This window comes from Hemicordylus capensis, chromosome 3 (assembly GCF_027244095.1).
Source record: "Hemicordylus capensis ecotype Gifberg chromosome 3, rHemCap1.1.pri, whole genome shotgun sequence".
Classification (NCBI taxonomy): Eukaryota; Metazoa; Chordata; class Lepidosauria; order Squamata; family Cordylidae; genus Hemicordylus; species Hemicordylus capensis.
Genome location: NC_069659.1, coordinates 234,913,336 through 234,931,859, shown reverse-complemented (window position 1 = coordinate 234,931,859; position 18,524 = coordinate 234,913,336). Strand labels below are relative to the sequence as shown.

The following is an 18,524-nucleotide window of genomic DNA, read 5'->3' as shown; positions in this document are numbered from 1 at the left end:
CTCTTGTGATTCTGAATCTTGAAATCTAGGATTCCAGTAAGGGCTCAGCAGCCTAGTGATTTCAACTCAAGGAAGGGATTAAGAGCAAGTCCAGCTTTCAGCTGGGTGAAGCTCTGGGGTAGTAGTCCACAACGTGAACTTCCACAGGCCAGTTGGCTTAGAGAATTGGGTCTAAAATCAGTGTGACATGAACCGTATCCTGACCAGAGCTCCATGCACTGAGTGAAGGGAGCGGGATCATTTATAGGGTTTTGGACTTGTGTAAACCTTACAGTGGGGAAAATGTGGAGATTCAATCCCCTGCTCATGTAACGGGCTGGAAGAGGTGGAGACCCCATTGTCCATTCAGTTGATGACCAGAACAACAGGGTGCTTTCCCTCCCAAACATCTGGGAGGCCTCTGCTAAGACAGGTAGATCCTCCTCAGTGGACTCCTCTGAGGCAGAAGACAAGAGCCATGTCCTTGGGTTGTGGTGAGGTTGCTGGTTTGGGTTCCTTGGTTTTCCTAGTGTAGAGGGATCCCAGTAGCCAGGTCTGAGTCTTAGGTTAGTCCCACTCCATCACATCCCCTAAGCTTTGTCTTGCCCTCCAATTGGGATATGACAGTTGCTCCTGTATTTCTCCATTGTAAGTAAGGCTTTCCCGCCTGTGGCAGAGGCAGTGCAGGACATTTTGTAATGGGTCTGGGTCATAATAATAATGGGGCAAAATAAAATAATACTTTTTCAGTCTTTCCTCCTAATGGTTCCTTTCCTTTGTTTTTGTCTATGATCTAGCTATAGTAGCTCTTAAAGTATAATATCCTGGTGGGGTATGAACTGTTTTGATTCTGACAGCAGTTTTTAGGAGCCATAAACAAAGTGCTAAATAGTTCTACAATGCAAATACTGTTAACTTGTTTCTAAAAGGATCACAGACAAGTGTTTGGAGATCTGACATCCTTTAAATAAGTACAATTTACAATGATGATATTAGAAGAAACAAAGATGTATTATCATTGTTAGGAGGTCCACATTGGAAGAAAAGCCACATCAAATATAAAAAGAATCAAATCAAATTAAATCTTTATTATGGTCATTGACCAGTAATATAAAAACAAAAACCAGACACTTGTATACTTGATGACCAAAGAAGGACAGGATTTAGACACCAGAAATTATTGTGCTAAATTGGGAGAATGCAGCCCTCAAGCTCCTTCAAGAGATGTTCCCTCTATTTCATTGATTACCAGCTAAGCAACTTGTGGGAATCTTCATGGAGCCATGGTGGGTGTTGTGGGTTAGGGTTAGGGCTAGTGCTGCACAGATTTCATTTCCAGGCTGAGCATAGGAACTTGTTAGTGGGGCCCAAAGACAACGTATGTTACTGAAGGCACTCACATTGTCATCAGTTCCATAAACTGAAGGTAGTCATCTTCCAGTAAGGGTGTGAACAAAACTGCCTGGCTCGGTTTGGTTTGAACTGGACCAGTTTGGTTTTGCCCCCCATCGAACTCCATAAACACACTACTTATCATCAAAGGAGGAGTGAAGTGCTTTCAAGGTATGTTCTCTAAGCTTTAAATCATCCTACAATAAGGGCCATGGTGTCAAAGCTGATTTTGCCATATTTAGCATTCTGTGCCATCTCAGTGTCCTTTTGGATTGTGCTAAATCACATGCCAGGGTGGAACACAGTAAGACTGGTCTTTCCAACTATCCCAGAATTGCACAGAGTCCCATTAAATAATATCCTGAAGCACCACTCCCTTGAATGACTGAAGTGTCTCAACAGAAGATGCAAGATCTGAGATAGTAGATGTTAGGTTCTGATGCAGCAGTTTATAGTGTTATAATTATTGAGTGACTAGCAGGGGTGAAACAGGAGCAGCATACACAGCAACAGGAGCAGCATATACAGTAATATCAGGAGGAAAATGTCTTTCTAATTGGCTTGGTTTTGCTTTTCATTCAGGGACGAGTGGAGCTGGAGAACTTCTGCAGTGCCGATCTGCACTGAAAACCGAAAGCACATTCAAAGTAAGATGGATTGGTGATTGCACTATCATCTAACACACTGGAGTCAGATATTGCAAACATTTTTAGATTAAGCCCTCATTTTCTTTTCTGAACACTACAAATGCATATCATTATGCTCCCAAGTCTACTTGGGCAACTAAGTACTGTGGTCTGAATGACAGACACTTGGCTGCATCTACAGAATTAGCTGAGCATTTATCTAGGTTATACAAATATGGAATTGAAAGCAGAGATGACCCAAACATTTTGGTGCACAGGACACAAGGTCACAAAGCACACCTGGTGGTGGCAAAGTGTAACAAAATATGTAGCTGGCTATTGTCTGTTGTTTGACAGCATCAAATGAAGCAAATCATCTTCGCCTACCTATGAGTAAGGGCAAGTCCTGATTGAAAGCCTAATCTTAGACACAGATGCTGGAGAATATTCAGGATAATTCATTAGGATAAATAACCTGCAGGAGAGATTTGGTGAGTTTGCCATCAGCCACAGATAGATGTTTAGCAACCTTAAGAGCATAATGACTGGGAGAAACATGTGCTATAAACAATAAGTCTGTTCATACCCTGATGGCTTTTAGGAAACAACTGAAGAGAAATTAATTAATTAATTAATTAATTAATTAATTAATAGATTTAATATACTGCCCAATCCACATGATTCAGGTTGGTGTACAAACAAGAACAGCATCTGAGAATTTAAAAACAAATAAACAAAAATTAAAGGGCAAATGTCTGGTGTTAAAGAAATGTCTTCAATAAGGTTTTAAAGGCTGAAACGAAGGAGGCAGACAGAATCTGGGTGGCGTGGGGTGGGGGAGAAAATTCCAAAGTGAAGGGGCTGCAACAGAGAAAGCCCTTCCACGGGCCCTAGTACTATGGACCTCTCTGAGACCAGGGATTGAAAGAAGGGCAACCTGAGAAGATCTCACAGGATGGGACAGAACTGGCTGGGAGAGGCAGTCCTGAAGGTAAGAAGTGCTAAGACCTGAAGGGTTTTAAAGGTGAGAACCAGCACTTTTAATTGGACCCAGAAGCAAATAGGTAACTAGTGTAGCGACCACAAGGGAGGTGTCACACTATCATATTTCATAAGCAGGCGGGCCGCTGCATTCTGAACCAACTGAAGCTTCTGGGTCATCTTCAAAGGCAACCTCAGGTAGAGCTCATTACACAAATCCAGATGATAGATTACAAGGGCATGGGTTACTGTTGCCAGGGGCTGCCGGTCGAGATAGGGCCGCAACTGGTGGACCAGCTGAAGCTGGGCAAAGGCACCTCTAGCCATGGCCTCCACCTACTGCTCAAGTAGGAGCCGCGAGTCCAAGAGGAGCCCCAAGTCATGGACCACCTCCATCAGGGGCAATGCAACTCCGTCCAGGGAGTTGCAATTGCTCTGTCCAGCAATTGGCCAGATCAAAGAGTAAGCAAAAGCAACTCAGTCTTGGAGGGATTAAGTCCTAGCTTGTTTTGGCCCATCCAGACCCTGACAGCCTCCAGGCATTGGGCAAACACAGAAATAGCATCTCCAGAGTGGCCTGGGGTGGCAATATACAACTGAGTATCATTGGCATATTGATGGAACCTCACCCAGATGACCTGTCTCTGCGGTTTCATGTAGATGTTAAGAACGGATGTGAGAACCGAGTCCTGAGGCACCCCACAAAGGAGTGGCCACAGGGCAGAGCACTCACCACCAATGCACACTAAATGAAAGTGCCCACTAAGGAAGGAAAGGAACCACTGCAAAACAGTTTCCCCAATACCCAACCCGTGTGGACGCTCCAGAACAATACCATGGTCGATGGTATCGAAAGCCACTGAGAGATCTAAAAGGACCAAGAGAAGGGCACTATCCTCATCAAGGTCACGATACAAGTCATCAGCTAGACCGACCAATGCCGTTTCCATGCTATGCTGTGGCCTGAAACCCGACTGACAGGGATCTAGAAAATCAGCTTCATCCAGGGCTCTCTCAAGCAGGGCACATACAACCTTCTCCAAAACCTTCAGAAGGAAAGGAAGGTTGGAGACTGGTCTATAATTATCAAGGACCTCAGGATCAAGAGAAGTCTTCTTCAAAAGAGGGAGCACCACAACCTCTTTTAAGGCTGCTGGCACAGACCCCTCATGAAGAGAAGAATTCACCAACTCCTGAAGCCAGTATCTTACATTCCTGCCGGCTGCTCTAATAAGCCAGGAGCGGCAAGGGTCCAAGCTACAGGTCACAGCACCCATACCAGAGATAATTCTGTCCACGTCCTCGGCCTCAGAAAGCTCAAAAGTATCCCAGATGACATCACAAGAGAAAGTCTCTGTCATCTCATCGGTTCCTGTGCAATTGGAGTCCAACTCCTGCCGAAGGTGAGCGGCTTTATCAGCAAAGAATCTAGCAAACATGTCACAGTCACAGATGGAACCTCCATTGGATCCGCATCCCCAAGCAGGGTACGGGTAATCCAGAATAAGGCGAGAGTCAGCTGATGCAATAAGAGCAGGGAAGTGAGCAGACTTCACCACCCATCGCCACAGAATACTCCCGAATAAGTAATTGTGCTTGGTCAGCTTCGGCATTAGTTTTCCTCCAGCGGCGCTCCAAGTGTCTCTTAAGGCACTTCATCTGCCTAAGTGCCTGAGTAAACCAAGGAAGTTGGGATCCAGGAATCCTGAGAGGCCGCTTAGGGGCAATCTCATCCAGAACCCTCGTGGCCTCGATGTTCCAGGCGTCAACGAGCTGCACTGGAGAGGTGCCCATCATATTGCTGGGAATATCCCCAAGAGCCCTCTGGAAACCGTCAGGATCCATAAGGTGCCTGGGACGGATAATCAAAGTAGGTCCACTGCCCCTGAGGAGGCAAGGAGCAGCAGTAATCTGCATACAGATCAGGGAGTGATCAGACCATTGCAAGCAAGAGATGGCTATATCCCCCATATTCAAATCATTTTGCCACTGCTTCGAGACAAAGACCAGGTCTAAAGTGTGTTCGCCCACATGAGTCGGGCCCGAGACTACCTGCGACAAGCCCATGGTTGCCATGGAGGCCATGAACTCCTGAGCACACACTGAGGCCCTGCCAAGGGCTGGAAGACTGAAGTCCCCCAAGACATCTCTCCAGCCAAGCATTTAGTTGAACTTTTAGCTGATGTTTTTAATTGAATATTATTGTTTTAACTTTAAATTTTATATAAGTTTTAAATGTGTTAATTTTGTTTGTTCTGTTGTAAAGCGCCTAGAGACTTTGGTAGTGGGTAGCATATAAATGTGTTAAACAAACAAATTAAGTCTGCCATCTCTTCAGCCCCCCTCTGTTGCCATTAGAGTTCTGACGAGGTTGTCCCCACCCTGTGGTTTCGGGCCAGCTCCAGTTCCACTATGTAGGCAAGCAGAAGACAGGGTAACACGCAGCCTGCAGATTTCTGCACAACCATCATGATGGCGGCTGCTGCTGCAGGATCATAGATACCCAGTTCATTCAGGCACAGAATAGTCAAACATCAGAATCCCATTCAAAGACAGATCGAGCAACTTTCCCTTCTTGTTGTTTCAAAATATGTTACATTCACACGGTGTCTAGTAAGGATTGCAAATTACAAGTGTTTACCAGTTCCATGCAATGCAAAAGGTAACCACATTCCCCCCAGTGAAAGCATATGTGGCTAATTCGCTTTTTCTACTAACACTTATGAAATACAAAGCCATTCCTTATAAACACAGTCTTTGCTAATTGTGACTAGGCATCGTGCCAAGACAGAAAAAGCAAATAAGAACTTGTTTATGTCAAAGATCATTTTGATAAAGCTGAAGCTTTTGAGCAAATGCCAGCATTACTCTTCCTTTTTTTGGATGCAGCTCACTAAAAGCTTGGCTTCTCATAGACCTGAGTTATGACATGCCCCTCTTTAGAAATCTAGGATATCCTCTTGATTCTGAATAATCAGATGGTCAATTTGCAGCTCTAATTTGATGATCTGGGAAGCAGGTGATCAGGGTGCTTGCAGTTCTGCCATCTCACTAGGCAAGCACTGTACTATGCAAGTATTTTGAGAATTCCAGCTTCCATGCAAAAGACCCAAGTCTCTAGCAAGTGGGCAATGCTCGGTGAAAGTGGAGCACGGGCCCTAAAGGCCGATGTTATGAATGGCTGTGTTTGTCCACTGCTCATATTTTTGAACATACATCTAAGCTGATCTTTGGGGCAAATGTGCCACAGACCAAGCCTCAAGTATAAGGAGCAGGCAGCAGCTTGTAGAGAGGCAAGTCTGTCTGTGTGGCATGGCCAGAACCATGGACCCTGGGACTGCTCTCCAGGAGTGCCTTAAGACCCCACCACCCGAGCTGCCTGTGGCACCCATGTCATGGCGCTTGACTACCCATGGCCTTAAATATCAGTAGTACCCCAGTCGTAAACACACTTGTTGATGCAAATAAATCCCCTTGCTTTCAGCAGAATCTCCTTTCTGCTAAGCATGCTTAGGAGCACAGCCTACAATTTATGTGTGTATCTGTTTAAAAACTTCATTCTTTCATATTCAGGTATTTTGAGCAAAGGGCACGGCACATTCTGGGAGTTGAGTTCTATAGTTTGGTCTGGCCCTTGTCTCATTTTGATTCTTGACAGGCTAAAGTCCACAAAGGCACCATCTAAGAAATGTGCAGAAGTTGCTTTCTGATTTAAGATGTTTATACAGGGATTATTAAATGATGTGTTTCAAATTATTTCCACTGGTTTATTATTAGGAGCATCTAATAATGGCAAAGCATTTTCAACCGTATTCTTACCTGGCTTTTCTTCCTCTAGGATAGGTTCTTGTTTTTGTCTTAATACAGACAGGCTGTAATAAAATAAACTAGAGGTGACTTTGCTTTTTTATAACAAGGGTGCAACATAACAGTCATTAATATAAAGGCCTGGCTATATTAATTAGTTACTTTGTCATCTCTTTCTACTATTTATGTATATCTTCATTTACCTTGTACTTTAAATGGTCACATTCCCTCAGAAGCACCAGTGATGTCTCTAACTGTCTTCCATGCAGTTTGATTGCTTATCTCACATACCTAAAAACATTCCGTTTCTAAAATATTCCATTCCCAAACAATTCTGTCAAGAAGCCTGGGTCCCTGGTATATTTATAGTTCAACGATCAGCCCTCCATTGTGGTTGCCAACTACACCACAATGGTCTTTGAATGAGAGACCATTCATTCATAACTGCAGCAGCATGGAAGCCACTTCCTAATGCTACTTTGGTAGTGCCTGTATGCAGGAATTATGAGGATGGGTGCAAAAATCATGGTTCCTTCTCATGCCCATTGTTCTTTCTGGGGACTAGGCAACATTTGTAAAGAGTGCACATATTTGTCTGTGCAGGATCTCCTTTTGTATTGTGATCTGGAAGCTTCAGTATCAATAGAATATTATTTTCCATAATCTGTGAAGGCAATGCTTTTTAGCAAACATGCAATTGGTCTGAAGGGCAGCACCTGGTTGGATGATTTCTTCCATGTTGCCTTGAGGCAAAGTCTGTGGCATTTTGAGACAACTGTGAGGGAAGTTTCTCCTCCATGCTTGTGGTCAGCTCCTGGGGCGCAATATGTAGGTTGGCAGTTGCAATCTGCAACAATCCCATAACAATATTCTTTTCTGTAGAAAGAGGAAATGAAGTGCTTTATGAATCACAAGGTCTAACCTGCAATATTTTAATGCAAAACAAATGGCTTCAATCTTTTTTCTGCCTGCACCTTCATATATAAGTAGAATTATTCAATGGGCTGGTTCTGAATACCAGTTGCAGCAGAGTAACAGCAGGAGAGAAGGCATGCCATCACCTCTTGCCTGTGGGCTCCCCAGAGGCATCTGGTGGGCCACTGTGTGAAACAGGATGCTGGACTAGATAGGCCTTGGGCCTGATCCCACAGAACTGTTCTTATGTATATGATCAATCTAATTGAGATTCTAGAGCTCCTCAGTGTGCTCTCTCTTGTAGAGCAAACATGAGCACGGAAACCTTTTCCCCAAATCCGGCTTGGCAATGTTCCAAACCCACATGGTATCCACATCATCAAGCCAACTTCAGATCTAAGCTTTCTAATGTGAGCTTTATGTGGGCTTGATGCATTGCTAATCGGAGCTTGGGGAAAATTTCTGAATTCTCACAATTGCTCTATAGGAGTGAATGCCCTGCCAGGGGCTCAATATGTAGGTTGGCAGTTGCAGTCTGCAACAATCCCATAACAATATTCTTTTCTGTAGCAAGAGGAAATGATATGATTTATGAATCACAAGGTCTAACCTGCACTATTTTAATGTAAAACAAATAGCTTCAATCTTTCTTCTGCCTGCCTCCCTGCACATGATCTTCCTTACCCAACAGCTTTGCTGCTTGCCCAACACATGATCAGCACCGTGGTGAGAGGCAGAGCTGGGAGCTGGATGGTATAGTCCTCTGGCATCTCACAATGCATCGCACCAGGAGTATGGTGCATTGGGGGATTCCTTCACTGTTGAGTGCTCTTGCTGCCCAGCTTTGTGAACAAAAAGTGCCCTTCTTGCACCTTTCTATCCCACTATTAGCTGGGGGGGGGGCGGAACCTGGGTTACCTTGTCACATAGCACTGGGATCAGGACCGATCCTAGTGCTTTTCACAACCAGGCTATGCCCAGGTAGGGCAGCCCTATCTGCCGGTCATGAGAATGACCTTATTCTGTTTTTAGGCATACACCTAATAATATAATGAGTGAATGAAACAAATGTGTTTATTTCATTTCATTTCATTTCTATACCACTCATCTAGAAATAGCTCAGGATGCTACACAAAAAATGAAACCATTAAAAATATCAACATAAAACTCATTTAAAAACCATTAAAACCACTTAAATATTCTCAAAAGCCAAGTTGAAGAAGTGGGTCTTTATGGCTCTCTTGAATGCCTCTAGGGATGATAAACCTTTTATTCCCACATGGAGCATATTCCACAACCTCCGGGCAGCTACTGAGAAGGCTCAATCCCAAGTTGTCTCCTGATGAATTGTAGGCACTCGAAGATGGACCTCTCCTGATGATCTTAATGAGCAGAGAAAGGTGCTCTCTCAGATTCAGGGCTTTAGAGCAGATGTGCACAATGCAGTTACACTAACAGAAAATCGGGATTGGGTGCTGCAGCTCCCTGCCAAATGTACAGTTTGCCATTTACCTGGGTTTGCTGCGATGTAATGCATGAGAAGGTCTGAACTTCCCATCTCCATACTTAGAGATTGCATTTCAAATGCATGTCACATGCTAGCCACAGCAGGGTAGGAGTGGGAAAACCTGGGTAGAGAGGCTCGTGTGGAGCCATGTCACCCACTCCGAACCTGCTGCTCCAGAGCAGGGCCACCCAGTTATTTTACCTTGATGCAAACCAAGGTAAGAGGGGGGAAGCCCCTTCTTACCTCACAGCCCCAACTTTGTGCACGAAGGGGGCTGTTTGCTGCAGCTCCTGGGAGGATGACTTCTTTGTAACCATAGAGTGCCACCAGCAAGCCGGGAGCCGCTGCATTGATGCAGGCAGCCTCTCTGCTACCCGTGCAATGCATTGTGGGATACTGGAGGACTTTCTCCTCCAGATCCCGACTGCAGGCATCTCTGCCACACTGATCGTGTGGGCGTTCAGTGTGGCGAAGCGGAGACAAGTCCTTGCGTGTGTGGGGTGCATTCAGTAGCAACTGAGCAATAATTACGTAGAGTGCACAGGAGAAGCTGGTTGATACAGACAACCAGAGCATCGAAGTATCACAACAAAAGTGAGAACTTCAGCCCCTATCCCCTCCACATTCTCCTCCTCACCCTTCTGACTAGCTGCAAGTAGCCACTGCTGAATAGCTGTCAGGGAGTCTGTCTGCAGGATCTGACACAGCAGCTCTAAAATCTGTTGGCAGAAGAATACAGTGAGCTATCAGTATGATTTGGTCAGCCTGACATTGAAATACAGGCAAACAAAAGGTCAAGAGGGTATATACACACAGGCACCTGGCTTATGAAGATGGTTTTTATGCTGCATAGACTTTGTCCTAAGTTACCATTCCTCACTCATTTGATGGAATCACCCCACCTCTAGAAGAATAAATAATACATTTGGGCATTTGAGCCATTTTAGAAGGGCGGTATATAAATCAAATAAAATTTTTCACCCAAGCCCTCTCCACTGGTCTGGTAAGGACGAACTGCCATTTGGCTCCCCTCATCCAAGAACTGGGTCTTCCTAGCCATTTTCATCTGGTTGCTGCAAAGGGAGAGGTGAGACACCAAAGCCCCTCCATTGGACTGGTAAGAACCAGCTGCCATTTGAGTCCTCCCCTCCAAAAAAATTGTCCTCCTGCCTTTTCAAAAGCCAGGGAGAGCAGGAAATATTAGTGGCAGCAGGACAGGCAGCATAAAGGGAGGCACAGTGGGGTGGTGGCAGCCTAGGTGCCACCTCCACTCTCATCTCACCCAATCCACTGCCTAAGGCCTCTGCCTCACCACAACCCATTGGTGGGCTGGCTCTGAATTTGTGACTTGCAAGCCAGATATAGACTAGTAGCCATTCATGATGGCCTGCCTAGTGCTTGACAGCTCTTCCTTTTTTGCAGTCCTAGGCAGGCATCAAAATCAGGAGTTGTGTTGGACCATACAGAGCTGGTGGATTGTACTTGACAGGTTGTCCAGATCTACAGTAGATTAATGTTCATGGATTCCAGAGAAGGAATGTTAGAAGGAATGTCTTAGGAAATGTTGCTTTTTTCTAGATGCAGAAGATGAGGTTGGGAAGTGAAGACTCATGCATGCTGTGAGTGGCGAGATCATTCACACAACTCATTACTACACACCCATTCTTGATTTCTCCTCATGCTTCAGCCAGCTCACACGTGGCTAAAGCATATGATCCAAAGAGTCAGGTGGTGCAGTTTTGCTAGGCTTTATCTTTCCTGCAGGTAGAAAATTCCTATCTATCTATCTATCTATCTATCTATCTATCTATCTATCTATCTATCTATCTATCTATCTATCTATCTATCAAGTTCCTGCACATAGTATCCCAAGTAGAAGGCTGGGCTAGAATCCTTCTCCCTGACATGTGAGTTTTGTATGGATATTTTGACAATCAGCTTTGTATGATATTTTGATATATGGGAGAGCATTTGGACATGCAATTCCCCATCTGCTGAGCCTGAAATGAACACTGAACACTGTGGGCTGGTTCACACAATTACTACAATGTCTAATAATAGTAGACCTGTCCAATCTCAGGTCACTGAGCCATGTGCACTCCTGCAGAGTGTGTCACATGGGGAGCACAAAACCTCCTGATCCCTGGTTGTCAGTGCTCCAAGGGACATTTAACTGGGATTGGCCAATGGAGCTCAAATCTCAGATCAGCAATCCCAGTTAATCTCATGTTGGCACAGCACCAACTGGGGATTGGGAGGTTTTGTGCTTCCCACATGCAGGATCAGCGACCTGGGATTTAACTACTTCCGAACATTGTAGTAATTGTATAAACCAGCCCTAAGTGTCAGTGTTCAGTCTGCATTGTTTGAGGGCAGGGGGAAGACCAGAAAATGCTCATCTGGAATCAGATTTCACCATTTTTCCAGTGCAGAAAGTGATTAAAAACTAGTGCAACGTGTTTCTCGAAAATTAGTGCAGACAGTCATGCTGCATCACATTTTCTACTGTTTCTCATCACTGACATCAACTCTGGTTCTGTCTTCTTGCATTTCAGTACTTTAATAACTCTTCCTTCAAAGCAAAGGGAACATAACAATGTGTTGGTTCTCATGATCCTCACAATGTTGGGGAAACAGAAACCAGAGATTCTCGTGGTGTGCTCTTCCTGTGGTGTGTGTCATGCGAACCAGCTAAAATGGTGGCGATGCCAGGGTGGCAGTGTGCCAGCCCAAGGTCCTCCTGACATCGGTGATATTAGATCTGTTGTTGGGTGGAGGAGCTCAGGCTGGCACACTGCCAACCCAACATCACTGCCATTTTTGTTGGTACTCATGACACACTCTGTGGCAGCACGCACACCATGGGAATCTCCAATTCCCATTTCCAACATCGAAAGGATCGTGAGAACTATCCCAATGTCTTATGGAACACTAGATATTGGGGTGTGTATATGTGAGTGTGTAACAACAAAAGAAGCAATGAATTCCCTTTCATTGCTCCAAAAGTAGTACTTTTATAGCTTACACATCAGAGCTCTCTCACTTTCTTATTGCAGCCTGAGATATAATTGTCTATGTTATTGTTGCCTATTCTGAGCAGAGACTTTATTTGCTTACTTCTCCTTCTATGAATTTCCTGGCCTTTCCACCTCTGTGTTTATGGAAAAGCAGCCTTATATAAAACATGATCATCAGTTAGTTGACAGGGGGTGTGGTGTAGAAACAGTATGGAACAGATGCTTCATTATTTTATGCTTTGCTTACTATTAGTTCTTGGTCCTGGAAAGACAAAGTAGCATCTTTGCCTTTATTCTTGGCATTGTTCCGTTGCACTTGACGGGATGAATGGCGAGTTGTAGCTCGGGAGGAAGGAGGAATGAGACGTCCGGTTTCTTCTGAGTATTGTGTCTGTCTCCGAGACTTCTCCGTCTTAAATTACAGGAATAAGAAGATACAGTTAACTAAGTTAGGAGGCCTAGAAACTAGATATGGAAGATTAACATTGGGGTGTTCTATCGTTGGAATCTGACTTGAACATACAGCCAGGGTGCTATCCATCAATAAGCGAAGGACACATTTGTCAAAGATCTATTGTGAATGCAGCTTCTGTTTCAAAGAAGTTTCTGTAGGGTTCCAACAGTTTATATGAGAAATTATTCTTTTCACACAGTAGCTAGGTATTATACTTGAAATATCCTCCCTTTATTTATAGCTGAAGTTTTTGGGCCATCTACTGGTGATGAACAGCAGAGGAAAAAAGACACACAGCTCAGGTTTAAAACTCAGGTACTGTGTGCTTACATTAGTGATAAGGAAATACCATAAACCCTGGGGTCTTAAATTTAATGGCTGACATAACGCACTGTGATATGGCACCACTGCACACTGCACTGAGGCTGTTGTGGATTCATAAAGGAGCCCTGACACTGTAGGGAACAAGTGCTTGTGCAATCAGTGCTACCACAGTTACTTCTATTATCATGAATGGGAGTACCTGCAATAATGCTGATTGCACATCCGCTCATTCCTGGCAGCATTAGGGCTGCCTTACAAGTCTGCAACTGCCCCGACATGATGTGCCACTGCATCAGATGCAGTGGCACCGTACCACTGCACATAATATCAGCCACTGTTTATAAATGTGAGTGATTTGCAGCATTTGTTGGCGCTTTATGGGTGTACAAAGCTCTCCAAAAGTACTATTAGTTCATTATCCCAAGTTTGGTTGCCACAATATTACAAGTATCTTCTGCTTTCAATTCAAGTACTTCTAACTCTTTGGCTCCTTAATTCTGATCTGGGGTACATTCAAGACTAGCCATTACATGATGAAAGATGATTTTGTTGTGTGGTTAGCATGTGTAATCAGCCAAGGAGATTAAACTGAGAATAATTCCAGCTGTCCTAGAAGGTTAGTTGGAGACTGACAACTAGAAAGTAAGTGCACAACTTCCTTCACCTATGTTCAGTGGTCTCTTCTCAGGTACTAAATCTTATTGTCAAACTTCTGAGCAATAATAAGGACTGGAGTGCTTACATCCCTATATCTGTAGGATGTTAAAATCTTGAAGCTTTACTCCCAGCTCATAGTCATTATCCAGCAGAGAGTTATGCACACTTAAGTCATGTTCATTTCAACAGAAATAAAATGTTCAAAACTATGTACTAGGTTATGGCCACTATCTGCATGGTAAACATATGGTCATTAATCTTTGAGTATTGTTTAAATTAGAACGCAGTTATTCAGATATATGTAAAAGCAGATGTTACCAGACCCTGAATCCATCACCAACAAAAATGGTCCAAGACTTAATTCAGTTATAAAACAGAAAACTTAAGAAAAGATAAGCACTGTTCTCTCTCTCTCTCTGCATAAAGAACTATAACCCATGTTTCATCACCACAATGTCCCCATTCTCCTACTCACGGTGGTCTTTTTCTCTGTTTCAATGGAAGAGGCAGCTCTCACTTTTGCAGCAAGTTCCCTCAGTTCTTCTCGCCATGCATCTGACAAAGAGCCTACATGAGAGAGAAGAAGCCTCAGGATAGGACAATACACAAATGGGGGAGGTACATGAGGAAAAGCACCTCAGACTTGTCTACAAAAGCTGCCTTGTATCTTCAGTAGAAGAACATTCACACATTATATCTTTTTAAGTACACACCTAAAAACTAACCCTACATACAACAGACATGAGTTTATTTACCAATATGAGTACCATATAGAGACCAACCACGGAGAAGCCATGATTGGCCACACCTCCTTGCTGAGCATACAACTGGTGACAAACTGGGTTTGCCTCTATGTAAAGTGAGAAGCAGGCTTTGAGCAGGGGCACAGCAAGTGCATGTGCCAATGCCATTTATGTGCGAGGGATGCCGGGGGACGCATCTTATTGCTGTGGTACAGTGTTTTAAAGGGGCACAAGCTGCCACTTGTACAGAGGTATTTACACTTAAACAGTGCCGTGGTGGTCCAGTGGGGGCTTGGAGGATGGGCAGGTAGGACCTGCTTGCCTCCCCTTAAGGGAACCCTTCACCCTGCGCTGAAATCTTTTGGCACCTCTCCAAAGAGCCACTGAAATGCTTCGGGCTCATCCCTAAAGATGGGCCCCTGCCCCTCATCTCTCCACCTTTTTCTTCAGAGAGGTGTGAGGGAGAGAGCAAAGAGCAAGCTGCCAGTCAGCTTGCCAGGGGGCCTCCCTTCCTCAGGGGCCTAGGGACATTTGTGTCCCCACCCCCGTTCAATTGTAGCTCCTGGCTTTGAGACAGGAGTGAGAGTCAGCGTGGTGTAGTGGTTCGAGTGCTGGACTAGGACCAGGGAGACCTGGGTTCAAATCCCCATTCAGCCATGATACTAGCTGGGCGACTCTGGGCCAGTCACTTCTCTCTCAGCCTAACCTACTTCACAGGGTTGTTGTGAAAGAGAAACTCAAGTATGTAGTGCACCGCTCTGAGCTCCTTGGAGGAAGAGCGGAATATAAATAATAATAATAATAATAATAATAATAATAATAATAATTAAAAAAAATAAAATATGGCCCACGGTTTCATGTGATGTGTCAGTTTCTGAACTGTAATAGACTACAAGTGAGGATTAAAAGGCTCTCTTCTAGCTGTCTCCTTAATGTGCCAGTTTTCAATGTGCAGGGAGTATTTTACACCACATAGCTTTTGTCTACAACACTGGGTTACTGCTGAAGATTAAGTTTCTCAATAATTGTTGAACATTTGGCAGTATCTGACGGCCAATTCAGCAACAGTCCTCTCTCCATTCTAATTAGGATGTGTTAAGCACAGAGGCAAATGTATCTTGGTATGATTTAATAGCAGTCTATAGTTTAATTGGATTGACAATACTTGTTGGCTAGGATAGACTACAGGTCATGAAGTCACTCTCAGATGAGTGCTTTCTGATGGTGGTGCACTGTGTGGCATCAGAAGACCTCTGTCAGGGGTGATATGACAAATCACGGTTTGTTAACTTGGGCTTTTTAACAAGCCAGCACCAGTTAGTGCTGCCACATTTTTATGGTCAGTGGCTCCTGGAAAATAGGCATGGGTACCTACATAACAACTGTATAATACAGGTAGAAATCACTTGATCAAATTGAAAAATGACAGCAAGGTTGGTGATGGCAGAGTAATGTATACCTCTCCAATCTCTCTCAAACAGAGAACTGCTTCATCTCCCCTTCAAATTTTATCCTCTGCTGCTTTGCAGTGAAGAAACAGCAGATGGGATCCCCACACTCTTGTCTGCTATTGGAAGTATAGTTCAGCCTTGACCAGAGCATCCTGGTTAAGCCTGAATATCCTACCAACAGCTGAGTAGAGCAAATATGACGAGGTCATCTGAGGGGGCTCTGCTCTGGGTGCTGACAATAAGGGAGGCTCGGTTGTCGTGCACGCGGGACAGGGCCTTCCTGCCCCCAGGCTCTGGAATGCTCTCCCAGTGGCTATCCGCTCCTCGGTTTCCATCACAGCTTTTAGGGAGCATGTTAAATCTTTGCTTTTTACCCAGGCTTTTATATGATTGTCTCTGCTGCTGCTTCTTTTTATTTTGTACTGTTTTTATGCTTGTGTTTTGAATTTTTAATCAGATTTGTTTTGTATTTTTAGCATAATATTTTGTGTCATTTTTATAATTTTGTTTTTAATTCTGTGTAAACCACCTTGGAATTGTTTTAATGAAAGGCAGTATATAAATTTAACAATCAATCAATCAATCAATCAATCAGTGTTGCATACTAACCTATTGACAGTATGGGGATTGGAATAGGCTGTGGATCTCCAATGGGCATTTGAACCCCAGGGACTGCCAAAACAGATGTACAAAGATGACTTTTTATCATTGGATGAGGTGGAAGAATGGTCTGCTCAGACCATTCATCATTAACCATGCAAACAGGAACCCCATTCAGACCTGGAAAAGAAAGAGACATCCATAGGCAAATCAAAGGAAAGAGAGACACTGTAAAATCATATACTGACCCATATACAGTGCTGTCCTAGGTGGGCGATACACCACCAGCCACGTAGCACAACTTATGTGGGCCACTATCTTTAATCAGAGATTGGTACAGCCACCTAGTTCTGCTCTGGAAAAGGTTCACCAGACTCAGATTGTCATCTTAACTTCTAATGAACCTTCTGACTTTCATTCTAAAATCCACTTCAGATTCTGAAGGTCCCAGTTCTGCCTTTAAACTTACTGGCATGTGAAGTTGTTTTTGTGGCATATGATGACGTGTAGCACACATATGCATAGCAAGGCCAGTTATGATGAAGGTACCTCAGGAATCATGCTGGATTCTGCTGAGTTCTTGGTTCAGTCTAAGACAAAACCTACACATTCCATAGCCACCTTGTGTATTAAAACTTCTGCCATCACTTCTTCTCTACACAAGGGTATTGGAAAGTGGCAATTTGCAATGGAGAAGTGGTGGGTGGCAAGGGGTGTTTACCATATAATTTTTTTTTACACGTTTAACATTTTCTATCCTACCTTGCTTGAATTAGAATCAAAGTGGCTTACAAATATATTACTACAAACTGGACTATAACCAGCAACATGGTGTTGTAGCATTGTACGAATTCCTCTGTTTTCTTATGTCATCCCTGAACTTGCTCAAAAGAACGTAAGAACAGCCCTGCTGGATCAGGCCCAAAGCCTATCTTATTTCACACAGTGAGCTAACAGACACCTCTGGGAAGCCCACAGGCAAGAGCTGAGGGCATGCCCTTTCTCCTGCTGTTGCTCCCCTGAAACTGGTATTTAGAGGCAAATTCCCTTTCCTCATTTCCTTTCCTCCTTTCCCGTCAACAAACATGAAAAGTACATTCATGTTTCCCCTCAGTTTAAAGTGCTTACCTTGGATATGAGTCACTCGATGAGGGTGAGGGTTGTGTCTGGAGAAGAAAGAGTGATGGCTGAGGCTGCCAAACCGAGCAGTGCTCTGCAGTTGAGACCTTGGGGCCTGAATGCTAAACCGGAGTGGGGTATTCAGGGCCACATGTTTAAGTTTCCCTGCTAGAGTGGTTATGTTGTTGCTTTTGAAAGAATTGGCAACTGGACCTTTCAGCTTCTCCATTTTGTCTTGAGTAACTGTATTTTCAGTTCTTGAATAAAAAGATAAATGACAGTTATCACAATGAACACACACCTTGGGATGCAATAGTGATCTAAAAAGATGCCTCATTGCTGCTGTCTTCCTAGCAGTGAAATTTACTTTCTTTTGCTGGTTATGTACTTCCAAGACTTCTTATTCCAAACACATGAAGGTCTTTTTTTCTTTTTAAAATTCCCAGTGGGTATGATTCAGCCAACCTTCGGCAATTGTATGCCCCGTTGATTCCAATGAGACAGTGAAGTGCATTTACCTCACCCACTGAAATCCATGGGATTAAAACAAAACAACAACAAAAACACCTGTAATTTGCCTGAATTGGAATGGAACCCGATGCTACTGTTTGCTAGTATCTTTATGGAATCTGTTCTTTAGATGAACAGGAGAATTCCTTTTTGTTTTGTCTTGTTTTTCCTCTGCATAGAAGAAGGCAATAATCCTAGATTTTGTACTTACCTGAAAAGCTGTTGTGAAAGGCAATTTCATAAGATAACAGTATGAGTGATTCTGTGTATGTGTGCAGGAATGCTTCTATATCGTAAGAGATTTGCTGTGCATATATGAGAAAATCTAGTCACATGATCATGAAACCTGAGATATACAAACTCCAGAAAATTTGCTGAAGAATCTAAAAACTGAACATTTAAGAACTTCTCTGCTGACTGTTTTGAAAGGTGACCCAGAGTC

At 43.7% G+C, this 18,524-nt stretch overlaps 1 protein-coding gene across 7 annotated transcripts in view; it reads right to left on the bottom strand.

Moving 5' to 3' along the window:
- TBATA (thymus, brain and testes associated) overlaps positions 1-18,524 on the bottom strand; it is a 73,920-nt gene that overhangs the window by 43,527 nt on the left and 11,869 nt on the right. For all 7 annotated transcript variants that reach the window (XM_053306043.1, XM_053306040.1, XM_053306044.1 and 4 more), the window contains 7 exons: positions 17,582-17,829; positions 16,463-16,633; positions 14,135-14,226; positions 12,472-12,636; positions 9,845-9,926; positions 7,502-7,661; positions 6,798-6,850 (listed from right to left, as the gene is read on the bottom strand). In XM_053306043.1, the coding sequence (XP_053162018.1) occupies positions 6,798-6,850; positions 7,502-7,661; positions 9,845-9,926; positions 12,472-12,636; positions 14,135-14,226; positions 16,463-16,633; positions 17,582-17,829 (971 nt within the window). The remainder of the gene's footprint in view (positions 1-6,797; positions 6,851-7,501; positions 7,662-9,844; positions 9,927-12,471; positions 12,637-14,134; positions 14,227-16,462; positions 16,634-17,581; positions 17,830-18,524) is intronic.